This window comes from Plectropomus leopardus, chromosome 20 (genome assembly GCF_026936395.1).
Source record: "Plectropomus leopardus strain MGB_pleo_1.0 chromosome 20, ASM2693639v1, whole genome shotgun sequence".
Taxonomy (NCBI): Eukaryota; Metazoa; Chordata; class Actinopteri; order Perciformes; family Serranidae; genus Plectropomus; species Plectropomus leopardus.
In genome coordinates, this window is record NC_142195.1 from 5,023,664 (window position 1) to 5,043,851 (window position 20,188).

The 20,188-nt window shown below is 37.6% G+C and overlaps 1 protein-coding gene across 9 annotated transcripts in view; it reads right to left on the minus strand.

Annotated features, from left to right (window-relative positions):
• mast4 (microtubule associated serine/threonine kinase family member 4) overlaps window positions 1–20,188 on the minus strand; it is a 125,036-nt gene that overhangs the window by 53,645 nt on the left and 51,203 nt on the right. For 7 of the 9 annotated variants that reach the window (XM_088071300.1, XM_042509471.2, XM_042509470.2 and 4 more), the window contains one exon: window positions 15,388–15,419. In XM_088071300.1, coding sequence (XP_087927426.1) covers window positions 15,388–15,419 — 32 coding nt within the window. Of the gene's footprint in view, window positions 1–2,359; window positions 2,441–4,635; window positions 4,941–15,387; window positions 15,420–20,188 lie in introns of those variants that run through there. The other 2 variants (XM_088071306.1, XM_042509474.2) reach the window with 2 other exon arrangements.

Genomic DNA, 20,188 nt, shown 5'->3' on the forward strand with positions numbered 1-20,188 from the left:
TCATATCTTCTGCCAAGCCCAGTATCTGGCACAACAAGCCCCAACCATCGCACTCTTTTGCATTTCCTTTGAACAAAGGAACATTTTCAATCTGAACTCCCACTAAGATCGGCTACTACCTCAGCTTGGTGGTCTTACAAGGGCTACAACTGAAAATGACTAAAGTAGTAGGATCTTTATGTACAAGCATTAGACATAACCGGAATATAATATAATGCCATCCACTGCAAATTCTGACCTTAAGAGTCAAAACAGAAAGACAGTTAAATGCTCTCCATGGTTACCTGACTTTAACACTTGCTTAGATAAAATCAGTGTCACTGGGATGTTAAAATACCACAACGTTGCACTTAACTTTGCCACCAGCTTCTGTATAGAACATCAATCAGTCACAAACAACTGTTTTCTCAGGTGTAAATTAGGTTGGTGCAAAGTGCTGCTGTGTAAATATCATGCAGATGGTCTTACACTGTGGTATATTAAAGCTTAAGAATAATGTCTTCTACTTCATAATTCTTTAAACATCTTATCCGAGATCATGACACAAAGCACTGCAACACCAAACCCTATGCTACATGATGGAATAAAAACTGAAATTGTCAATAGAAAAAAAAACAACCACAGCCAGTAAAAAAACATCTCCACATTCTTGTATGGAGCTGACTCACTTAAATGCCTGCTCCACTTGACTCTGTATGAAAGCTGAGCAGAAGAAGAGGAGATCAGAGGTGACATGGGTGGGTGTTTCATGCTATTCATTGATAGAGAAAAATTCTTCAATATTGAGCATTTTGAATGAGCTGAAGAAAAAAAAAAGAATTCCAAGTTTAATTCTGTTTCTCTTGGCAAATTCTCCTTCAGGAGCAGCTCAAATAAAAACCGACAAAACCTGACAGAAAGCACAGACTGTGACACTCTTTTTATCAGTAAGACAGAGAGATATTTCTTATGTAGTGAGTTTCCTGTTATTGTAAGTCATGTTTCTTAAGCAATTAAGTCCTTCCTGAACTGTGTTTAAGAGAAGCGGCTGCAGAGGGATGAGTTTGTTTGAACTGAAGCTAACCATTAGTTGCTTAAATGGTAGAAAAAAAGTTAACACAGGGTTTCCCCACACATTTATTTGTAGGAGCCCACCAATGTTAAAACATCTTATGCAATATATTATTTTTTTATTTTTAGAGCATTTATTAATAGCTCTGTTGGAATACATATATATCTCGGAGCGCAGGCGTACTCTGGGCACAGATGGAGCAGTCAAACGCCAGGTGCAGTTAAAGTCAACTGTTTGGCCTGCTGGGTCTAAAAAGTTACTTTCAATAGCCTCTGCAGCAGCTTATCTCATTCACTGATTCTGATCAGCTCTGACCAGATGGCTACATCAATTATCAACCCTACGGCTCAAAATCAAACTGCTGCTTAGGAAAAAAAAAGATCTCATGAAGAGTTCAGCTTGCACTTACACCGAAAAAATGTCCAAATTTAGAAAGTGGACACTGAATGATAGAAAAATGGCCAAACACTCACAAGATTAAAAAGGGAATTTGCTGAGTGAGACCAAACAAACAAGATTTTTGATCTATCATGTCATGGCATCAAAAGGCTATGAGGCCAATTTCTTAGCCATCGGTACATCCAAGTAGTAATTACTGTACATAAACACCAGTCAAGGAAACATAGAGCCACAACAAGATGGCTTCAACCTTAATGACCTATTTAAAAGTGAAACCCCAAATGCAGCTTGTGGAAAAAAAAGACAGATTCAGAGCTCCTTGGCGGGTGACAAGTAGAGTTCGAGTAGAGGGCGCGCTATCTCAGACATCACTGATGCACATTAAACCCCAAGAAGAAATAATCTTTTCAGTGACACGAGGATAAAAGTCTTGATGTTCGTAAAATAATCTTAAGCTCCACCCAGCATGCAGATTTTTAAACCCTAATTGTAAAACGGTTGAGATATAAGCAGTAAGCTTGGATAGGAAACCATTACTGAAATATCTAGCTTTTACCATTTTCAATACTCTTCACTCCTCAATGAATCAGTCCAGCCAGGGTTCAGATACATTGAGACCATTCTTCACTTTGATGTACTGCAAATGCCACAAATCCTACTTAGCACATGAAAGAGGAGCATAAACCTCCGAACAGAGAGGGGCAAGATGGGGGGAGAGGGGAGGGGGCACTATCAACATTATATAAGCACTCCTCTTTCAATGTCATTGCAATGGCAGATGATTTTAGGAGGGCAAACTGAACACCCACCTTCAGCCTTGTGATGCATGATGACAAGACTGACTCAAAGAACATGCACTAACAGACCTTTCAAAAACAACACAGGCATGGTTCAAGAGCTCTCGCTTACCTCCAAAAATGAAAAGCGTGCAGCGGGCTACACGGACTGCAGGGGCTAGTGGGAGTGGGGCTCAAGCTTCGGGGAGTGAGGCTGTAAGTTAAATGGAGTGGAGTGAATAGTTGTCTTTTATCACACACAGGACAGACCCACCACCTCCCACAGCTCTGACACGCGCCCAGATGACGACAGAAGAATTCTGAAGAGTAATGATCCCTGTCAGATGAACTCAAATCTTGTTTAAAAGAGCTGGTTCTCAAGGCATTTGTCTGGTTCTGTAATGTTTCGGTGACGGTGGGAATGTCTCCCCCCATAGGTTGCTTCAATTTAGGCTTAAATCAGACCACACAAAAAAGCACACAGGCTAAAGAGTTTAAGATTATAGAGGGAGTTATGGTTTTGACAGTCTTTACTAAAATTCTAATGATATGTTTGAAATTGCTTATTATCTCCTGTGATTCAAATCGTACAGACTGTAACTCTGCCTATGTGATGTCATGGAGTGAGCCCTTCTTAAACTGAACAGTGGCACTGCAGAGCATTAGGTCACATAGAGGTGAGTAACTTTTACTGCAGTGGCATACCAAAACACTCTTTTAAAAGGACAAGTCTGACTATATTTCTATAGTATTAACAATTTTCCTGAAAAGACCAAACCCGACAATGAACGGATTATTATCTGTGCAGAGCGATTTACCTTCTTCCTCTGTGCCATTGAGCTCCATTGGTGTGAAAACTAATAAAAACATACGTTTTATTTAACGCAGAGATTGTGCCGTAGAGCCACTACAAAGTCCCATCTTTTCCCCACCTTTGCATTTTTCAAGCAAAGTTGGCATCATTGCACTCCAGTGTGTGATTTTTAGATGGCATGCCGGCATCGCAGAACCAAAAAAGGTATGACAGATGTGACGTATAACACAGTACAGTACACAGTATTTGCCTCTAGTGTAACGTATATCATATGAGTTGGCAACACTTTATAAACTATAGCAATGGCCTTAACTATAATTTACTTTCTCTGTTATTTGGCATCTGATCTTGTCCTCTGCTCCAAGGGTAAGGAGTGCTGGATCTCATTGTTTTCCTAATTTGGGGACATTTTTGGCCACTGTTCTTCTTCTTTGAGTAAGCCACTAACTGCTGCTAGCTGCTTTTTGAACCTCCTGCTGTTGGTTGCACAAACAACATGTAGTCAAAACATACTGCCTGGTGTGAGACAACTCTGTCCCCCCATTCCGCTATCATATCTTTTAAAAAGACGGGCGAGGCAGCATAATCACGCGATATTCCCGTCTTGAAGAGGCAGTGAAAAATGAGCTGCTGTTGCACCGGTTGATGAGTTCCTTCATTTAGAGGAACATGGGCACTGTCATCTATTTAAACTCAATACCACATCCTGCTGCAGTAAACACAAGCAAATCAAATGTGTATTAATCCACTGATGAAAATAGTCCCAGACTAATGCAGCATTTCCTCCTCTTTGGCCTGCCGTTTGTAGGAAATTACTAGTCGTTTGTAAAAGTGAAAGTGAGCACTAATGACCCATTTTGATATCTTGAGAAGGAACCAATGGTTTGTAAGAACCACAGACAAGCTTGGGAAGTCTGAAAGTGCGGAGAAACAAACTAGTACATCGTTGGTTTTGGTCTTTTCATGTGATTTGTTGACAGAAAAATACAGAATATATCTGTATGTATAAAATCTACATAGAAATAATCAATTCTGACACAGTCACACATCAAGCCAATTGTGCACCCTTAATTGCAGGTTTCAAAGCCTCGAATGGAGGAAACCGTGACAAATACCTTGTTGACCTAAATAAAAAACGATCACATCAAACACATGACTGTGGCTTTGATTAAAGGAGAAACTGTAAACACACAGTCCACTGCTTCACACATTACTGATTCACATCCAAGAAACACTCTTCATAGGTGTGTTATGGGTATGCGAGTGTTTCCTGCATGTGAATGTAAGTGTGTCATGCCAGCGAAGAAAGCATGTTGCGGCACTCCTTTAGCATGACATGTTATCAGTCTGTCTATCACACACATGTGCATGAAAACATAAATGCGTGAACACACACAGTAAGCCACAAGTACGCTTCTGTTGCCTAGCTGTGAAGGATTTGACATTAGACTTCCTGCTGCAGATGCTGCTGCTGCTAATGCTAACGCTGCACAAGCAACAGTGAAAGACAGCAACAAATATGACACAGAGACAGATGAAGCTACACACTGCAGCAGAGCTGCGTCCCCGGTAGGATAACAGAGGAAAATACTCACTCTAGCGTCAGCCCTGGAATTCTCAGCCTCTCCCGCTGGGCTTTCATGGCTGAACTGTGCTCGTTTGCTCTATTGTGGTCATGATATGCATTCACACTGCCTGCCTGCCTCCCGCCCCCCCCTGCACTGACAAAGAGCCAAACCCAGCCACCACAGTGCGATGAGACGGATTGGTTTTCTCTCCCCCCACAAAAAGGGAGGGGGTAAAAAAAAGGGGGGTGGTTACCGTTTTTGTTTTGGTCTTTCCACTTCCCACCTTGAAGCTGTCAAATAAGATTCTCAGCTGCCTGCGGAGAGCACGGAGGCAGGACAATGCCCCTTCTCCCCTCCCTTAATACACGCCCCCTGCTCCATCACAAACGCATGCACATTTATGCCCCCCCTCAACCCACCACCACAATTCCTCCACCAGCTGGTGACTTGCTACATAACAGAAATGGATGCAATAAATGTAATCTACATGTTGTCTGCACCTCTAACACGCAGTCACCTTGACCGATGCTAACACAAGCCACGCACCACACGGATGCAATGTCACCACAACCACGGGGATGATGTCATCTTGGAAAAGAAAACATAATGCACCACTACCTGCTAGCGCACGTCAGTCAGAGGACAGCAAGACAGAATCAACTCACACCTGGCTACAAGTGCGTATTTACAATAAATCATACAAATAAAAATAAAAAAGAGAACTAGAAAATGCATTTTGCAGTGGAATTTGTTTATAACACCTAACGTTGCAGACAAACCAAAGTATCATTTGAGTATTTGTGCATAACCTAGAGATTCATATGAGTGTTAGGTGTGATTGTGGAGTGAGAAACCCAAAGTGATAAAGCATTATGACGCAGCAGAGTGTCCTAGCCCCTGCAGGGATTTAAAAAGACTCCAGAGGCTACTATTTATCACTAGTTAAATCACCCATGATGCACTTTATCCACATTTATTGTTGCAGACTCCATTCCCAAACTATCAGGATCACAATAAATCGAAATGACTCAGTGACAGGAAATTGCCCAAGGATAAACTACTGAATGACAAAAAGGGGGCTTATTCAGATAATATGACAACCTACTGTAAAAAAAATAAATAAAAAAAGAATAATGTTCACAGTGAGTCGTCTACAGTAACTTCTGTATGATGATGCTTTTGTTTTACCTAGAATGATGGGAGAAGTAAAGACACTCATCTGCCTCCTCACTCACTCATCCAGTATACAAATGAATTCTTTATTACTATGAGCATGTTAGAGAAGCAAAGAGCCACTGCAGACAACACCAAACACTGCATTAACCACACAACTGGTAGTTGAGTCAGACAGGAACTGGAGCGTAAGAAGATGAAGAGCCGTTTCTAGAGTAAAGCAGGTCAAGAGTTGGCTGCAAACTTCGAGTACACAATGTTGCTCCTTATGCTGTCCTGTCATTTTCAGGCATTTTCAGGCAGGTGTTTTTTTTGTCTGCCATCTTTTGAAGCCCTTTGGATTCATTTGGATAGTCATCCCTCATGGACTTTTATATTAGAATGTGGGAAAATAAATTAAATTCAAACAATGGAAGCAAGCCTGGTCAAATCGTACAGCGTAAAGAGCCTATGTTTGGCCGAAACTGGAAGCTCTGACCCATGACTTCCTGTCAGTAAACATTAAGAAAAATTTTTTTTTTTTTCCACTGAAAGTCAATGAGACATAACTCCAGCCCTTTTTCAGGGTGCAGGGTAATGCCCTCTGCCCTAAAATGTAACTTGGAATATGTAGTGGAGTGAATACTATTCAAAGAGAGAAATATAGTGTATGAAAGCAAATAACAAAGACATATCCATGGGTTGTATCTAGAAGTTTATGTGTATGAATTCAGGCTGCTTGTTATAATCAACTTGTCACTAGCTACTTTCGCTGTTGTTACCGTGAACAAACCGTAGCCAAAAATTCCTGCATGGTAAAACTTTAATGTTTGTGAATCCAAAGCAGAAATTTAAGGACAAACAAATTTGGGCTTACATTTTACATTACAGTTTCTTCTTTTAAAGGAACAATTTGTCATTTTGGAAAACAAGCTTATTAGGTGGGTTCACATTACAGATTTGCACAAAACTTAAGCAATATTTTCAAAATGTCGATAAAACGCAATTGTGACATGAATGTGTTTCCATTGAGTGATGTTATGCATCTTCTCCTCTCGCGATAACAATCCAAGAAGCAAGGCGATGGATGTTCAAAACATTAGCAGCTTTATTTCTATTGCAGCCACCGCACTAGCCGTCATTATTTCCAATCTAGGGCCACGTAGGCGTGTTATTGTGAGCAATAATGGAAAGGCAAGCCTCTTTTACGTGGGAGCCGACACGTTTAAGGGATTTCTGGGAGGTGATAGTCCACAATTTCACTTCTGCTCATCTTTTGAAGAGTTATGTGATGCAATAACAGCTCTTGTAGCTCCTGCTGCATCATAAGGGAGCCAGTTCCTTCTGACAAGCACATAGTCATAACATCATGTGTCCTAGAAAAGCCAAAAAGCCATTGCAGTTTTACAAAATATGGCTTTTTTTCAATTGCATGAAACACCACCTAATGCAAGTGTAAAAACATTTTGAGATACTTGAGATTTTTTTCAAAACTGGCGTGTTTCCATTAGGCATATTTTAAATTCACAATTTTACTTTGCACAATTTGAGGGTTGATGGAAACCTGCCTATTGTTAGATGAGAAGGTGAACACCACACTTAGGTCTGTACATTAAAAATGAAGCTGCATCTAACAGCTGGCTAATGTAGCTTAGCATAAAGACTGGAAATGAGGAAAAAGGTAGCCTTGCTCTGTCCAAAGGTTACAATCTTTTAGGACCTTTTTAGGACCTCTAAGGCAGTCTAATAAACACATACAGAAAACACTACAGTCAACTAATCGAAACAAGTGACTATTTGATGGTACAGCATTTTTTTTATATATATAAACTAGTGCTGGGCATAGATTAATTTTTTTAATCTAGATTAATCTCACTGCAATCCTGTAGTTAATCTAGATTAATCTAGATTAAAATTATAGATTTGAATTTTGCCAAAGACATTCAAAATAATATCTATCTATCTAAATGATGAAAATGCATCACAAAATGCTTGAGAAAGCTGCTCTACTATAATATTTGGTAAAGAAAAATAATGTTCCATAAGATTTACTTTGGTGTTTAACTTTTTTTTATTTTGTTAAACACAGACATTTAGGAACACAGGTTCTGTCTCCATGTGGAAAAAGCTTTTTCCTGCTAACTGGAATGAACAGCAGAGGGCGCAGCCTCTGATAACATGACCCTAACTGAACTGTGGGCCTACATTAGAGGTCATGAAGAAGACCATTAACAGTCAGCAGCTTTGTGACACGGCTTGAGCCTAATCACTCCAGTCACTCAGGCAGACCAGCTTCCGCCTTGTTCACGCCCCCTCCGCGTAATTCGACCAGGTATACATCCGCGCTTAAACAACAAAGTGAAATTGGTGCCTTGCTCACTGTATAGACCCAACTTAGTGAATAGTTTATCGCGCGATAATTTCCTTATCGCGCGATAAGAATCCCGCGTTAACGCAGCACGTTAACGCCGTTAACGGCCCAGCACTAATATAAACCCAAGAATATCACCTGCTTAAGCTCAAAATCTTAAATAAATTATGACTAAGACCAGTACAAATGATACATCAGCTGTTTGTGGTGCAGGTGTTAAGTGTGCATGTTTATGTCATTTCCTACCTACACTGGAAGTAGGCACTCATACGCTGTATGAAATGTATTTCATGTCAATAAATGTCAAATATTCAACTAATTTTGCTTTGCTGAGTTTACTCTGAAAATCAGTTTTTGGGCTGTTAATTTGTGTCTTTGGTATGTGACTCACCAAGGCCTTCATAATAATGTATGACTGCTACTGTACCTGAGGTGTGAAAAACTTTAACTGACTCATACCACAATGTGCAGAGGAGCTTCTATTGTTCAGCATGAATTGATCTGAAATCAGTTCTACCTCAATGCCAGCGAAGCAGACCCACAGAAGTCTCTCAGCAACCGCACGCTGACTGCTTTTTAGTTACCTAGAAAAAGGGGAAGAGGGCCAGTCATTTGCACCCCACTACACACCATCCTCTTACCTGTCCCTTGTTTTGCAATTGGTATCATATACACATTATTTACACCTTTTAATTAATGCCACAGCTCTTGTCTAAAGCTGCTGTAATTTCCTGCAACTTCTTGTAACAACGTTTTTTAATTGAGGTCACACTTACAGAGCACTCACATTGTTAGTGTGGATTAGAAAAAAAAAGCGTTCTCATTATAAAAGTACACACTAGTTGAGATGATGAGGCAACTACAGCTATGTAAAAATGTGGATAAAGATACTTGTGATAACTGGTGATAACTGAAATGAAGAGAACATTGTTTGTTTATTGTGGAGCAGTCGCTCATCATCCTCAGTCTGGGACTACAGCTTGTAAGTCACAAGTAAGTGTCAAGTCTTTGACAAAGTCGAGGCTGGCCAAACCTGAGTCAAGTCCAAAATCTCAAACTTTGAGTTTCACATCCTAGACAAGTCATAAAGTGCTCTTCGCCAAATGTAGAATCATTTTAACCCTTTGAAACCTGGGCAAATTGGCTTGATTTCTTTTAAAAACATAGGAAGAAGGCAACGAGGAGCCTAAGAAGAAATGACCCAGAAATTAGCAAGAAATTGGTTTAAAAAAAAAAAAAAAAAACTCAAAATGAAGGAAAGAAATGCAAACATTAAAAAAGGAAATGACCTAAAAAAAAATAACAACCTGCTCTTTGGATTCTCTGAACATCAGAGGAAATTACCAAAAAAAATTAGCAAAATATAAAAAATTTTAATCTTTTTTTTTAAAAATCACAACAAAAAAGAAAATAAAACAAATGACCAAAACATGTACTTAAAAATAATAATATTTCTAGAAAATAATTTTTAATTTATAATTATGAATGAAGAAATAAAACCAATCTGCTCAGTGTTCAAACATTTAAATACTTGTGAAAGGCATCAGATTGCAGCACAAAAAGTGATGTAAATCCAGGTTTCAGACGGTTAAGTGACATTAACATTAAATCAACAAAATGAATGAATACTTTTTAAAAACCTAAATTTAAGCAAGAAAGGTAGTGCTGACAAAATTGGCTTTGGGGAAGGCTCCATGTATGTCAAATCAAAAGGTTCAAGTCCAAGTGAAGCCACAGGTCATTGGTGTTTAAGTCCACGTGGAGCTGCAAGTCTTTTTTTTAATTCTGTCAAGTTGAGCCAAAAGTCATTCAAACTGTGACTTGAATCTGACTTTAGTTCAAGTCATGTAATTCGATTCCACATCTCTGTGTTGTAGCATTACCTGTAAAACATCTCAGCTGATAAAAACTTGCTGTCAATACTTTGTCTTTGTCAGCTTCAAACCTGGAATTCATTATATTATTATATTCTGCCTCTACACTGACATTGTCCGTACTGGAGACAATGACAGAATTATGGCTACCAATGCCGAAAAAGCATTTTTGAAACATTACATTTAACTTTCAGTAATTTGCATTATTTTTTGGCCAATTGAGGGAAGTGCAACATGCTTTAAATACAATATTAACAACTGATTATTACAATAAAAAGTTGACATGACAAAATTGTGCCTATTAATTCTTCCCACTGATAAACACCAAGAAAAAAGTCGTGTTTGTCATCCTGTTTGGACGCTCGGCAGGTAGACAAAAGCAAAACAACAAAGTGTGGGCTGTAAAACCAAAACAAGAAGTGAGAGATGGAGGTAAGCTCTCTGGAGCTGAGTGGAACTGCCGAATTGAGGGATAATTCTCTTTCAAGTAACAATATTCATTGTTAAAAAAGCTATTTACTCCATTACTAATATAAAAATATTAATTAATGCAGCGTTAAATCTTTAATTCGTGACTTAATTAACATCGGCTGCAAATCAGTCTTTGCAAAATTAAGCACTACTGAGTTTATCTTCTAGCCATGCAGCCCCACGTCTCTGGAAATCTCTCCCACAAACCATATGTGATGTTGACTCTCTCCCTACTTTCAAATCCCTCCTCAGAACACACCTTTTTAGCCTTGCTTATTATGTGTGACAATTATTGTTAAACTGTGACTTTTTTGTTATTGTTTAAACTGTATATTGTTTTACTTATGTATTGATATTTTGTTGTTTTTTTTATTGATGTATCTGTACGGTGACCTTGAATGTCCTGAAAGGCGCCCATAAATAAAATGTATTATTATCATTCAATATTATGTGCGCCAGTTTTCAAGATAGAAAATTAAAATCTTGTAACACCGTTGCTAAACACAGAAGACTACACAAGTAATACTTCCATTCATTCTGTATTACCTTGACATATTAACATAACATTTATTAATTTGGCAGATGCTTTTCTTCAAAGCTCTTTAAAAATGAGTTACTAGCCAAGCCTCAGTAAAGTAAGGAGATCACTGCAGGATCAAAGTAAGACATAGCATTTGTTTTTGGTTTTAGATCATATCGTATATAAAAACTTCCAGGATAACTGCAACTGTAAAACTCCTCATCTAAATCTCTGTAAATTACCAAACTCTGCTGGCAACTCAATTTGCAGTAATAGTTCATGAGATATAGCATATAACAACATGTGCTGAATTGAATATCACCATAAAAAAAACACGGTGTAACAGAATCTACAGTCAACATTTCCTCTTTGATATCCTGTTGCAGAAACAGCTGATGGAGTTGGCCAACGCTGCAGTTTTAGCCCTGGAGAGCTGAGGCTGCAACAGGTTATGTTTTTGTGCTGAGAAATATCAATATAGGATCTAACAGAGACAGTCAACAGTCTTGAGTTGCTGACACGTACAAATGATTGATTTTATGTAATTTAATTGGATCCGGCACAAGACTTCCAGTTATTAAGGTCAGCCTATAAATAGGTTCCAGTCATCACACGAGAATGACTCACGTTGAAAGCAACTTAATGAATGGCATAAGATACAATCTGTCGTGCTTGTGGCTGTGGAAAAGAAAAATAAAGATGTCAAGAGTTTGTGGAAAAGGCTAATGCTGGTGATTAAGTGCCATGTTGACACCAGGCAGCATGTTAATGACTTCAAATGTTCAGCAGATGGCTCTCTGCGACAACAAGAGATTTCAGTGCTCTGAATATCATAAACACTGAGCTGAGGCTGATGCAGAGTTTTAAGAGTTAATTTCATTTTTCATGTACTTTTTGTGATTAGAAAATAAATGTATGTAGAGTCTTAGTCCAAATTTAGCTCCTACATCAGTCACATCAACACACCATTAAATTCCAACACATCAACAGCTACAACATCAATGAAAAGAAGCAAATGTATCTATTGTACACAATGCATTATGGGTTATTAACTTCATTTTCAAGTCCAAACATCTATTAGAGGCTCTAACTACCTGATGAATTTGAAGCAGCTATATCAACTTTGTCATATCCAAACACCATTACTATGGTTACCAAGGTCACTAGAGGCTCCAGTGCTCTAAATATAAGCCGGTGTGATTGGTGATCTCACAGCAGCCTGTTAGTAATGGCTCACCTCCATTACAGTAGGTGCCCCATCTGGTGAGGTGCCAGCGAGAGCAGCAAGGTGTCATGGGTAAATCTTTCTCTTCCACCATGAAATATATCAAACTAAGCCAAAATCAATGTCCGAGGAGTCTATTAAGGCTTCACTTGGCTGTAAAGCTGGATCTCATGTGGCGCATCAATGGTAAAAGTATCATCTGAGCAGAATCTAAACAAGCCTAAAGGGGGTTTAAGGCATTGTATACATCCTCTCTTTCTGGTGACAAAATAAAGCGCTATAAGAACACATACTAATGAGTTATGAATTTCAACAAACCTGTTTATGATCCTGAGAGCACTTAACTAATTCAAAGTAAAGTAAAGTAGATCATACTGACTAACATTTGAAAAATGGAAATTATTCAGCACTCCAACACTCATCCATCGTCTAAGCAAACATCTGAAGATCGCTCCTCATAGAGCCACTTTCTGTTAAACCAACAAATGCATTTCACTGGAAAACAGCTTGCACGTGTTTTTAGATCTCTCACATTGTATCCATAATCAACCCTCGGCAAACAGGTGAAAGCTGGAGAAAGATTCTGAACGTGTTCTGTCCAAAAAATTAACCCTCTGAAACCTGGATCGACATCAGTTTTTTTCTTGTGCTGTGTCCAGTTGCCTTTCATAAGCATTAAAAAACACTGAAGCCTGAAAAAACTGGTTGAATTTTTTTAAACATGGGGAAAAAAGGCAATGAGCAAGTTGGCAAGTAATGTCTCATGGAAGAAACACAGAAATAAAAAATAAATAAATAAATAAAAATAATAATGTCGAGCAGAAATTATATTTTTAAAAACCGTTCTAAAGAAATGTCATAAATGAATTATTTGATCATTTTTTTGCTTTTTCTAGATAATTATTTATTTTTGGATATTCTTTTTCAATTTTCTTTAATGTTTATTTTGAGGTAATTTTCTTGTAATTTATTTGAATTTTTTCTCTTTTTGGCTTATTTTCAGGTATTTATTGGTTATACTGAAGTTACTTCTCATAACTTTTTACTCATATCTTGCTAATGTGTGGCCATCTCTTAAGTTGCTTACTGCCACCTTCTTATGCTTTTGGAAAAAATAAATCAAGTCAATTCACTCATGTTTCAAAGGGTTAAGAGAGAAATAATTGACTAACTTGTGTAAGTATTGGGTTTAGAGCTCCCTGGGGACCCGCTGTTCATCCTTGGGGTATTTCCAGAGAAAATGAGAGATGCACAGTATTTATGGCACATTCTGCAGGCGGCTGCCAAAAAAACCAACCTCCAACCCATGACAGGTGGCAATCAGTAATTAAAGCATCCACTCGATGGGAAAATTAACATTCATGTTTAGATTAGAGAATGTACAATTCACAGAGAGATGGTCACTGTTTTGACACTAAAACCTAAAACATAGTAGGCATTTTTAGCTAATGACATTTGGGAGTTTACGCTTAACTCAAACTAAATTGTATTTTGCATATTGGGAAGCTAATTTATATCATCTTAGAGTTTGAAAACGATCACTGAAAACTTGTCAATAAAATTTGAGCTGCTGTAGAATATGTGAAATATGATCAGCAAAAAACTTTTTACATCATATCAGTGTCATTTATGTTAGTTATGTGCCTTTTTCAGGGGATCACTCTAAAAATCTGTTTACAATGCAGGTTAGACTGAGTAGACCAAATATAACTAATAATTCACAAGATTTCACACAATCATCGCAGCGGACTGGAAGCCAGGAACATTTACATAGCTAAATATGATTAATTGACACCCGTCAACTGAAGAGCCCAATCATGCATGATCCTGAGTACATATTCATGGTGTCTGAACCTAAATATATTTAACCTTCAAACAAGCAATGTGAGCCACGATATTGTCTGAAATAATGTTGCCTACGAAACAAATAAAACAAAATAATTAATAATCTATTATTATTATATATATTATATTATTATTTTTATGGGTTAGGGTTCCCATAGATAAAACAATGAACATCAATTAGATTTTTTTTCTGTGATTTTTGATATTTTATGTGATTTATTTACAGCCTACAGTAATGATGCAATGTTTCTTTTAACTTTACTTTTTAGTTTTATACAAATATTAGTTTAGCTAATCTGTAGGGGTGTAACGGTAAACAGGAGTCACAATATGGTGCGATTTCAGTACAGCGGAAAAATATAGGATATGAATAGATTTGTTTTTATTTGTTTTTAAAGAAGTGCAAATGTCAGTAACAGACAAGCTGCTCATGCTGGGGACTAAGGTAACATTTTACCCACTTGCAACTTGGGTAAAATTCACTATTTTTCAGTATGAAAATTAGGAACATTTAAACCAACTCTGTCTTACACTGAACAAACACTTCCAAAAAGGCACCAGGGCACAACAGCCGCTAACACTGAAAGGCATCTTTTAGGATGTGAATCTAAAAAAAATAAAGCTTGTTCGTTAGAAAGGGGAGTTACGAATTCTTCAGGCTTGGCTATATGCCAGTGTAAATGCAAATTGCTTCAGTAATTGTTTTATTCTATCCTGCTTTCATATCTTAAGGCTGGTTGAAAGCATTGGGAATAAAGAGTTGGGCTCCAGTTTGTTCCTCCTTCGTACTGGTATTGGCAAATCTGGGTGACGCTGTCAAACATTTGTTAACCGTTGGATGTATTTCTATTCACATGCCCTACATAAGAGGAGCAACACTGACACACCACCCTCATGCTACACACAACTCTCACTTCTTTGCTGCTGTAACAGAAAGTGAAACCACAGGTGGAGCTTCCAGCTCAACTATTTCACTTGTACTCACCACAGTGTGACTGACTCACACGCCAATCTGCTTGTTGTACGAACCTTAGTTTATGTTGCAAACAACATTAGAATAAAAGTTTTCAGGCAAAACTTGTGCTTTTGAACTCTTGTTGCATCACATGTATCCATGCATGCACCGAGCCGTGACCCTCGTACCATGGCGGCTTTGGCACGAACATACATAACGCTACAGCCCAAGTCATTTGTGTGTCTGAACTAACATGGCAATACCATGCTTGACAACCAGAGGTCAAGGTTTATTAGATGGTATAACCAACTTATCAAACCACCAGCGGGTGTTATGTATGTATGTAACTTGTATGTGGGTACTTACAAACTGCCTCTTCTGGGAAGACTCAGCTCTTTCTGTAAATGAAAAGAGCGGAGAAGAGTTAACCCTTTGAAACCTGGATCGACACCTGTTTTGTTGTGATACCTTCAGACACCTTCAGAAGTATTTAAACCCTTGAAATCTGTGCAAATTAGTTTGCTTTCTTTTGAAAACATGGGGCAAAAGGCAACAAGCAACTTGGTAAGAACTGTTCTGCAAACTGCAAAGTAGATTTGGAATATTATTATTATTATTATTATTATTATTATTATTTTTAAAGAAGCTAGGGAAAAAATGTATTATTATAGTCATTATATACATAAAATCATTTTACTGAATTATTATAGTTATTAAGTACTTCAGGTCATCAATCAGGTCATTTTTTTTTTTTTTTGCTTTTCTCTTCGTTTCTCTTGTCATTTTTTATGAGGTAGTTTCCTTTTCCTTTTTTTTTTTTTTTTTTTTACATTTTTTTTGTGCGCTAATTTTTGGGTAATCTCAACTGAAGTTCTCCATTGCCTTTTACCTTAATGTTTTTTCAAAGACATCACGCCAATTTGCTCAGGTGTGTTATAACAGCAATAACGTCGATATACATTTTAAATATTGCATCACTTATGTGGCATCTTTTGCATTGGCCCTCATAATGTGCCTCCTACAAACACTAACAAAACAAAGTTACTTTACACAACATATATCAAAGGTTACTTTTGTATTTATGCAGACCTAGTTAATTATCAGATGCAGTGTACCAGATCTGATAATACCCACATTTTGGGTGGGTGTTTTTTTTTGTTTGTTTGTTTTTTTTTATAAATGAAAGCAGCAAACCTGTTCATTGAATTCTTGAAAATAACAGTATTATTGTAGAATAAAAGTAGCTTCAGAGATACCACAGAAAATGAGGAGCACCAAAACCACATTGAAATTTGCAGACCAAAATAAAGAAAGTGAAAATGGGGTGAAAATTCAAGGAGAAGATTGAGGTTGTGTTAAAAAATACCAACAGCGAGTGCACTTTTCTTCCGCTGTGAAAGCTGCAGCAAACAGTCACCATATGGAAAGAGATCACAGAGCAGGTGTGAAACTGTTACATCTCATCCCAGGGAGCTGGGCTACAAGTTTAAAGAAAGCATCTGGATTCAAAACTGCTCACTTAATTCACAGAGCAGCTGAGGCATGTCAACATGAGGGCCACGGAAGGACAAACACAGCTCCAAAGATTGAAACCTAAGAAGTATGTTTATCTACTTTCAGTTTATTTAATGGAAGACAATACTGTGTGTATACTGTATATGTTGGTGAAGTAAACTGCACAAAGCAGACTTACACAGAGGTCAGGGTTTACTGTGTGCACTGAATTAGTCCAGAAAAAGCACCAACAATGCCCCCATTGATTTCTTGGGGGATTATGCGTTCTCACAGACGTCTTACTCAAAGGGATAATACTGTGTTGTTGGGTTCCCTCATCGAATCAAATAAAAAGTTTCATAAAACACTCTAAAGAACATACTTCTCTAAAAGCCGCCAGAAGCAAGTAAATAAAATGCATCGGAGCACAACTGCTGCTGCAGCATCTGTTGAAGTGTCACATGGAAAGCCAAGCAAGCCGAGGATCAACATCAGCCACAGTGACAGACGAGCACACCGTGCACAGATCACGACAGCCTCCTTAGAGCTAACACTAGTGTTTGTTTAATTACAGTAGTTCCTTGTAAATATGTTTACCTGTGCTCTTTTTTATCAGCATTGTGTAACAATCAGAAAACTCGGATAATTTCAAATCTTTCCCTACTGGATTTGCCCACACTGATAAATTACCAGGCTTTCAGATCAGTTTTGTTTAGAGACTACAAATCCCACTGATTTGATCATGAGACATTTCTTTGTCTAACAGCAACCTGATAAGGGTGAGGTCCTTTGTCTCAAACAGTGTAGGACATTGAGTTGATGTTTATTGGCTGCTCTCGTCAGCAGAAAAAGTGCTAAGCCCCACTCTCCCTTTGCTATCAATTAGGGCTTAATGTCTGGCTTCCCCTGCTGCCTACAGAGGACCAAGGGCAGAGAGTTTCCTTGGGAGACATGACCGCAGCTCACACAACACTAATTACCAGCAGGGAATGACTTACAGTGGTGGGATATCCACCAATCACAGCGCACCAAATAACAATGTGAAGTCTATAATAACGACCATTTGGGAACAAAACATGATGATAACCGCCTGATTTATTGAAAAACACATGTATTCATGTGAAATCATTCATATTTACATAAAGGAGAATAAATGTATTTTAATGCCTTGCTTGTTTGTGCTGTGATGCTTGACTTTTTTTTGACAGCTTTTAAAGTTTGTGTAGCAAGGAGGGTTATTACTGACAGCAAGTATTCAAAGTGCTCTGTGTGACGCGAGTTTAATCAGAGTGTTGAGATACATACAATCTAGCTGGCTCTCCTGCTGACTAAAGTTTGGGTTTGTCTTTGCTTCAAAATACATTTCCTAGAAAAAATATGAATCGGCTGTGGGCTAACCAAATCGATGCTCTTATTCCAGTAAAACAACACCACAAACAACAGTCTATTTCAAGAGATTACCATCATACCAGAGAGTCTGAGCTTATAGAAACAAATCACATTTTCCCCTACACATGAAGAATAATAATAACCAGAGCAACATTACAGACCACTACCATACTTGCCACTCAAACTTAAAAGAACTCTTTAAATCCATTTTGATACTTTTTTGACATTTTTTCAGTGTATTTACATTTTGGAATCACCTCTCAATACAGTACATTTTATTGTTACTAGCAAAGTCTGTCATTTTCACGTTGGATTCAAATTGCATTCACACAAGGAATTCACAGTATGTATGTAATTCAGTTTGAGCTGAGCCATTATCAAATTTTATTTTTATTTTTGGCTTCTAACAGTTCTGAAAATAAGATAATGAAGATTAAATGACTGAACATTCCATTAAGTATTGATGCTCTCGTTTTATTAGGCTCAGTGTTGTCAACCTTGCACTTTTATCACTACATTTAGTCTTTACCTTCTCAGTTTATTTGGTTCAAAAATTTGAAAAACGAAAAATATAGACTTGTCAAACCATCAGGGGAAAAAGTGAGAAATATATTCAGATATATTTTATTGTAATTAATTCTCATGCGTATGGTTGACAGTATGGGATTGCGCCTCCTCACGTGCCTGTTCAAATTTATAACTCATATTATTTATTTGCTTTATTTATCTCTCTTTACATTATTCATTTTGCTTTTCAGTAGAATTACATTTGGAGTTCAAGAATATCCACTGTCATAACTTCAAGTCTCTTAAAACTTTAACAAATTAATGTTTGCCAAGTCGATGAGTAATCTTGTTAAATAATTGTCACTTCAATATTACTGTGGGCCTGAAATGATCTTCAGCGACTTGAAAAGACACGTGCAGCATCTAGAAAATATTCACTAACAAATATATATATATATATATATATATATACAAATATATTAATTTGATGACACAAAAATATTAATTTGACGACATGTGCACCCAAAATGTTATTTTTTTGTCTTATTTTTACATTGCAATCACAGATCTGATATTATTAGAGATTGCAGATCTGCTGTTAGTACGATGCCAATTTAAACTGATTTATAGCACCAGAGACAAAGTAATTTAGGAAGTATTACAGTAATATCCTCTAATTGGAGATTGATGGAATTGGTAGGCTAATAATGAGTAACAGGCTAACACAAGGTTACCAGCTGTAATAGCAATGATTCCCATGATCACAATATTGAAAGAAGCCAAAAAAACTTTCAATAACTTGCTGTGTCCCAGCCATGTGCGCCACTTTTTCGTGTTTCCTGTAAACTGTTTCCACTGTGTTGTGAGCTCCTAGCAGCGCTTTTTCTAAATGCTGTGCTGTTGTGAAGGTGATGCTTTTTATGTGTCGTTATGTGGGTGATGATGTTTCTGAATTTGCTCATGTGGTGTTTATTTATGTCTGTTTGCAGTGAATTGAGCTCTCATGGCCACAGAACAATATTTACTAAAATGATCAGAATTATGATTTTTGCCATAGTCGAGCAGCCCTGAATCAAGCATTAGGTTGTAATTTTATTTCGTTAAGCCTCCCTGTTTAGATTCTCTGTCTTAACACTGTATTACGTTACAGCTTGTGACCTAAACACACCAGCAGGTACAGTAGTTCCACCAGGAAGATTTAAAGGCTGGGATATTTCCTCATGCAGTTAACCTCAGCAACATTAGCAAACATTGTGGAAACTGTTTTTTCTTTTCCCTTTTATCGGTCAGTGGACTTCACCTCTTGCTTCATTATCCCTCACAGACATGTCTCTTCGTGTGCTCAGAGTCAAGAGTGGCGCCTGAGCTGTGTGTCAATGTCATGGTCAAACAGTGTGTCTGACTCACGCTGCTGCAATATCAACAGCACCAAGACCAGGCAGGAGGAATTAATTCAACAAGAGACTTGTCACAGGAACAATATGTGCATTACTCTTTGTGCAGAACTACTGTGTCATTAAAAAAAATCCTTTCACTTGAATTTTCCATTATACTGTCTTTTTAAGCTTAAAGTACTAAATGCTGTGTTGTAACAAACAAACTTCTAGGTGCTAAAACGTAGGCAACTGGACGTTTCTTGATAGAGTTTCATCTCCCATCTGAAAGATTTCCTCAGTTGTGAAACATCTTCAAAAAACTAATCTAAACTTATCTTCTTAATTTACACTTTGTCTGTTTTATTTCGTTTTATTTTTGGTTTGATTGCTTTTAATGTTTC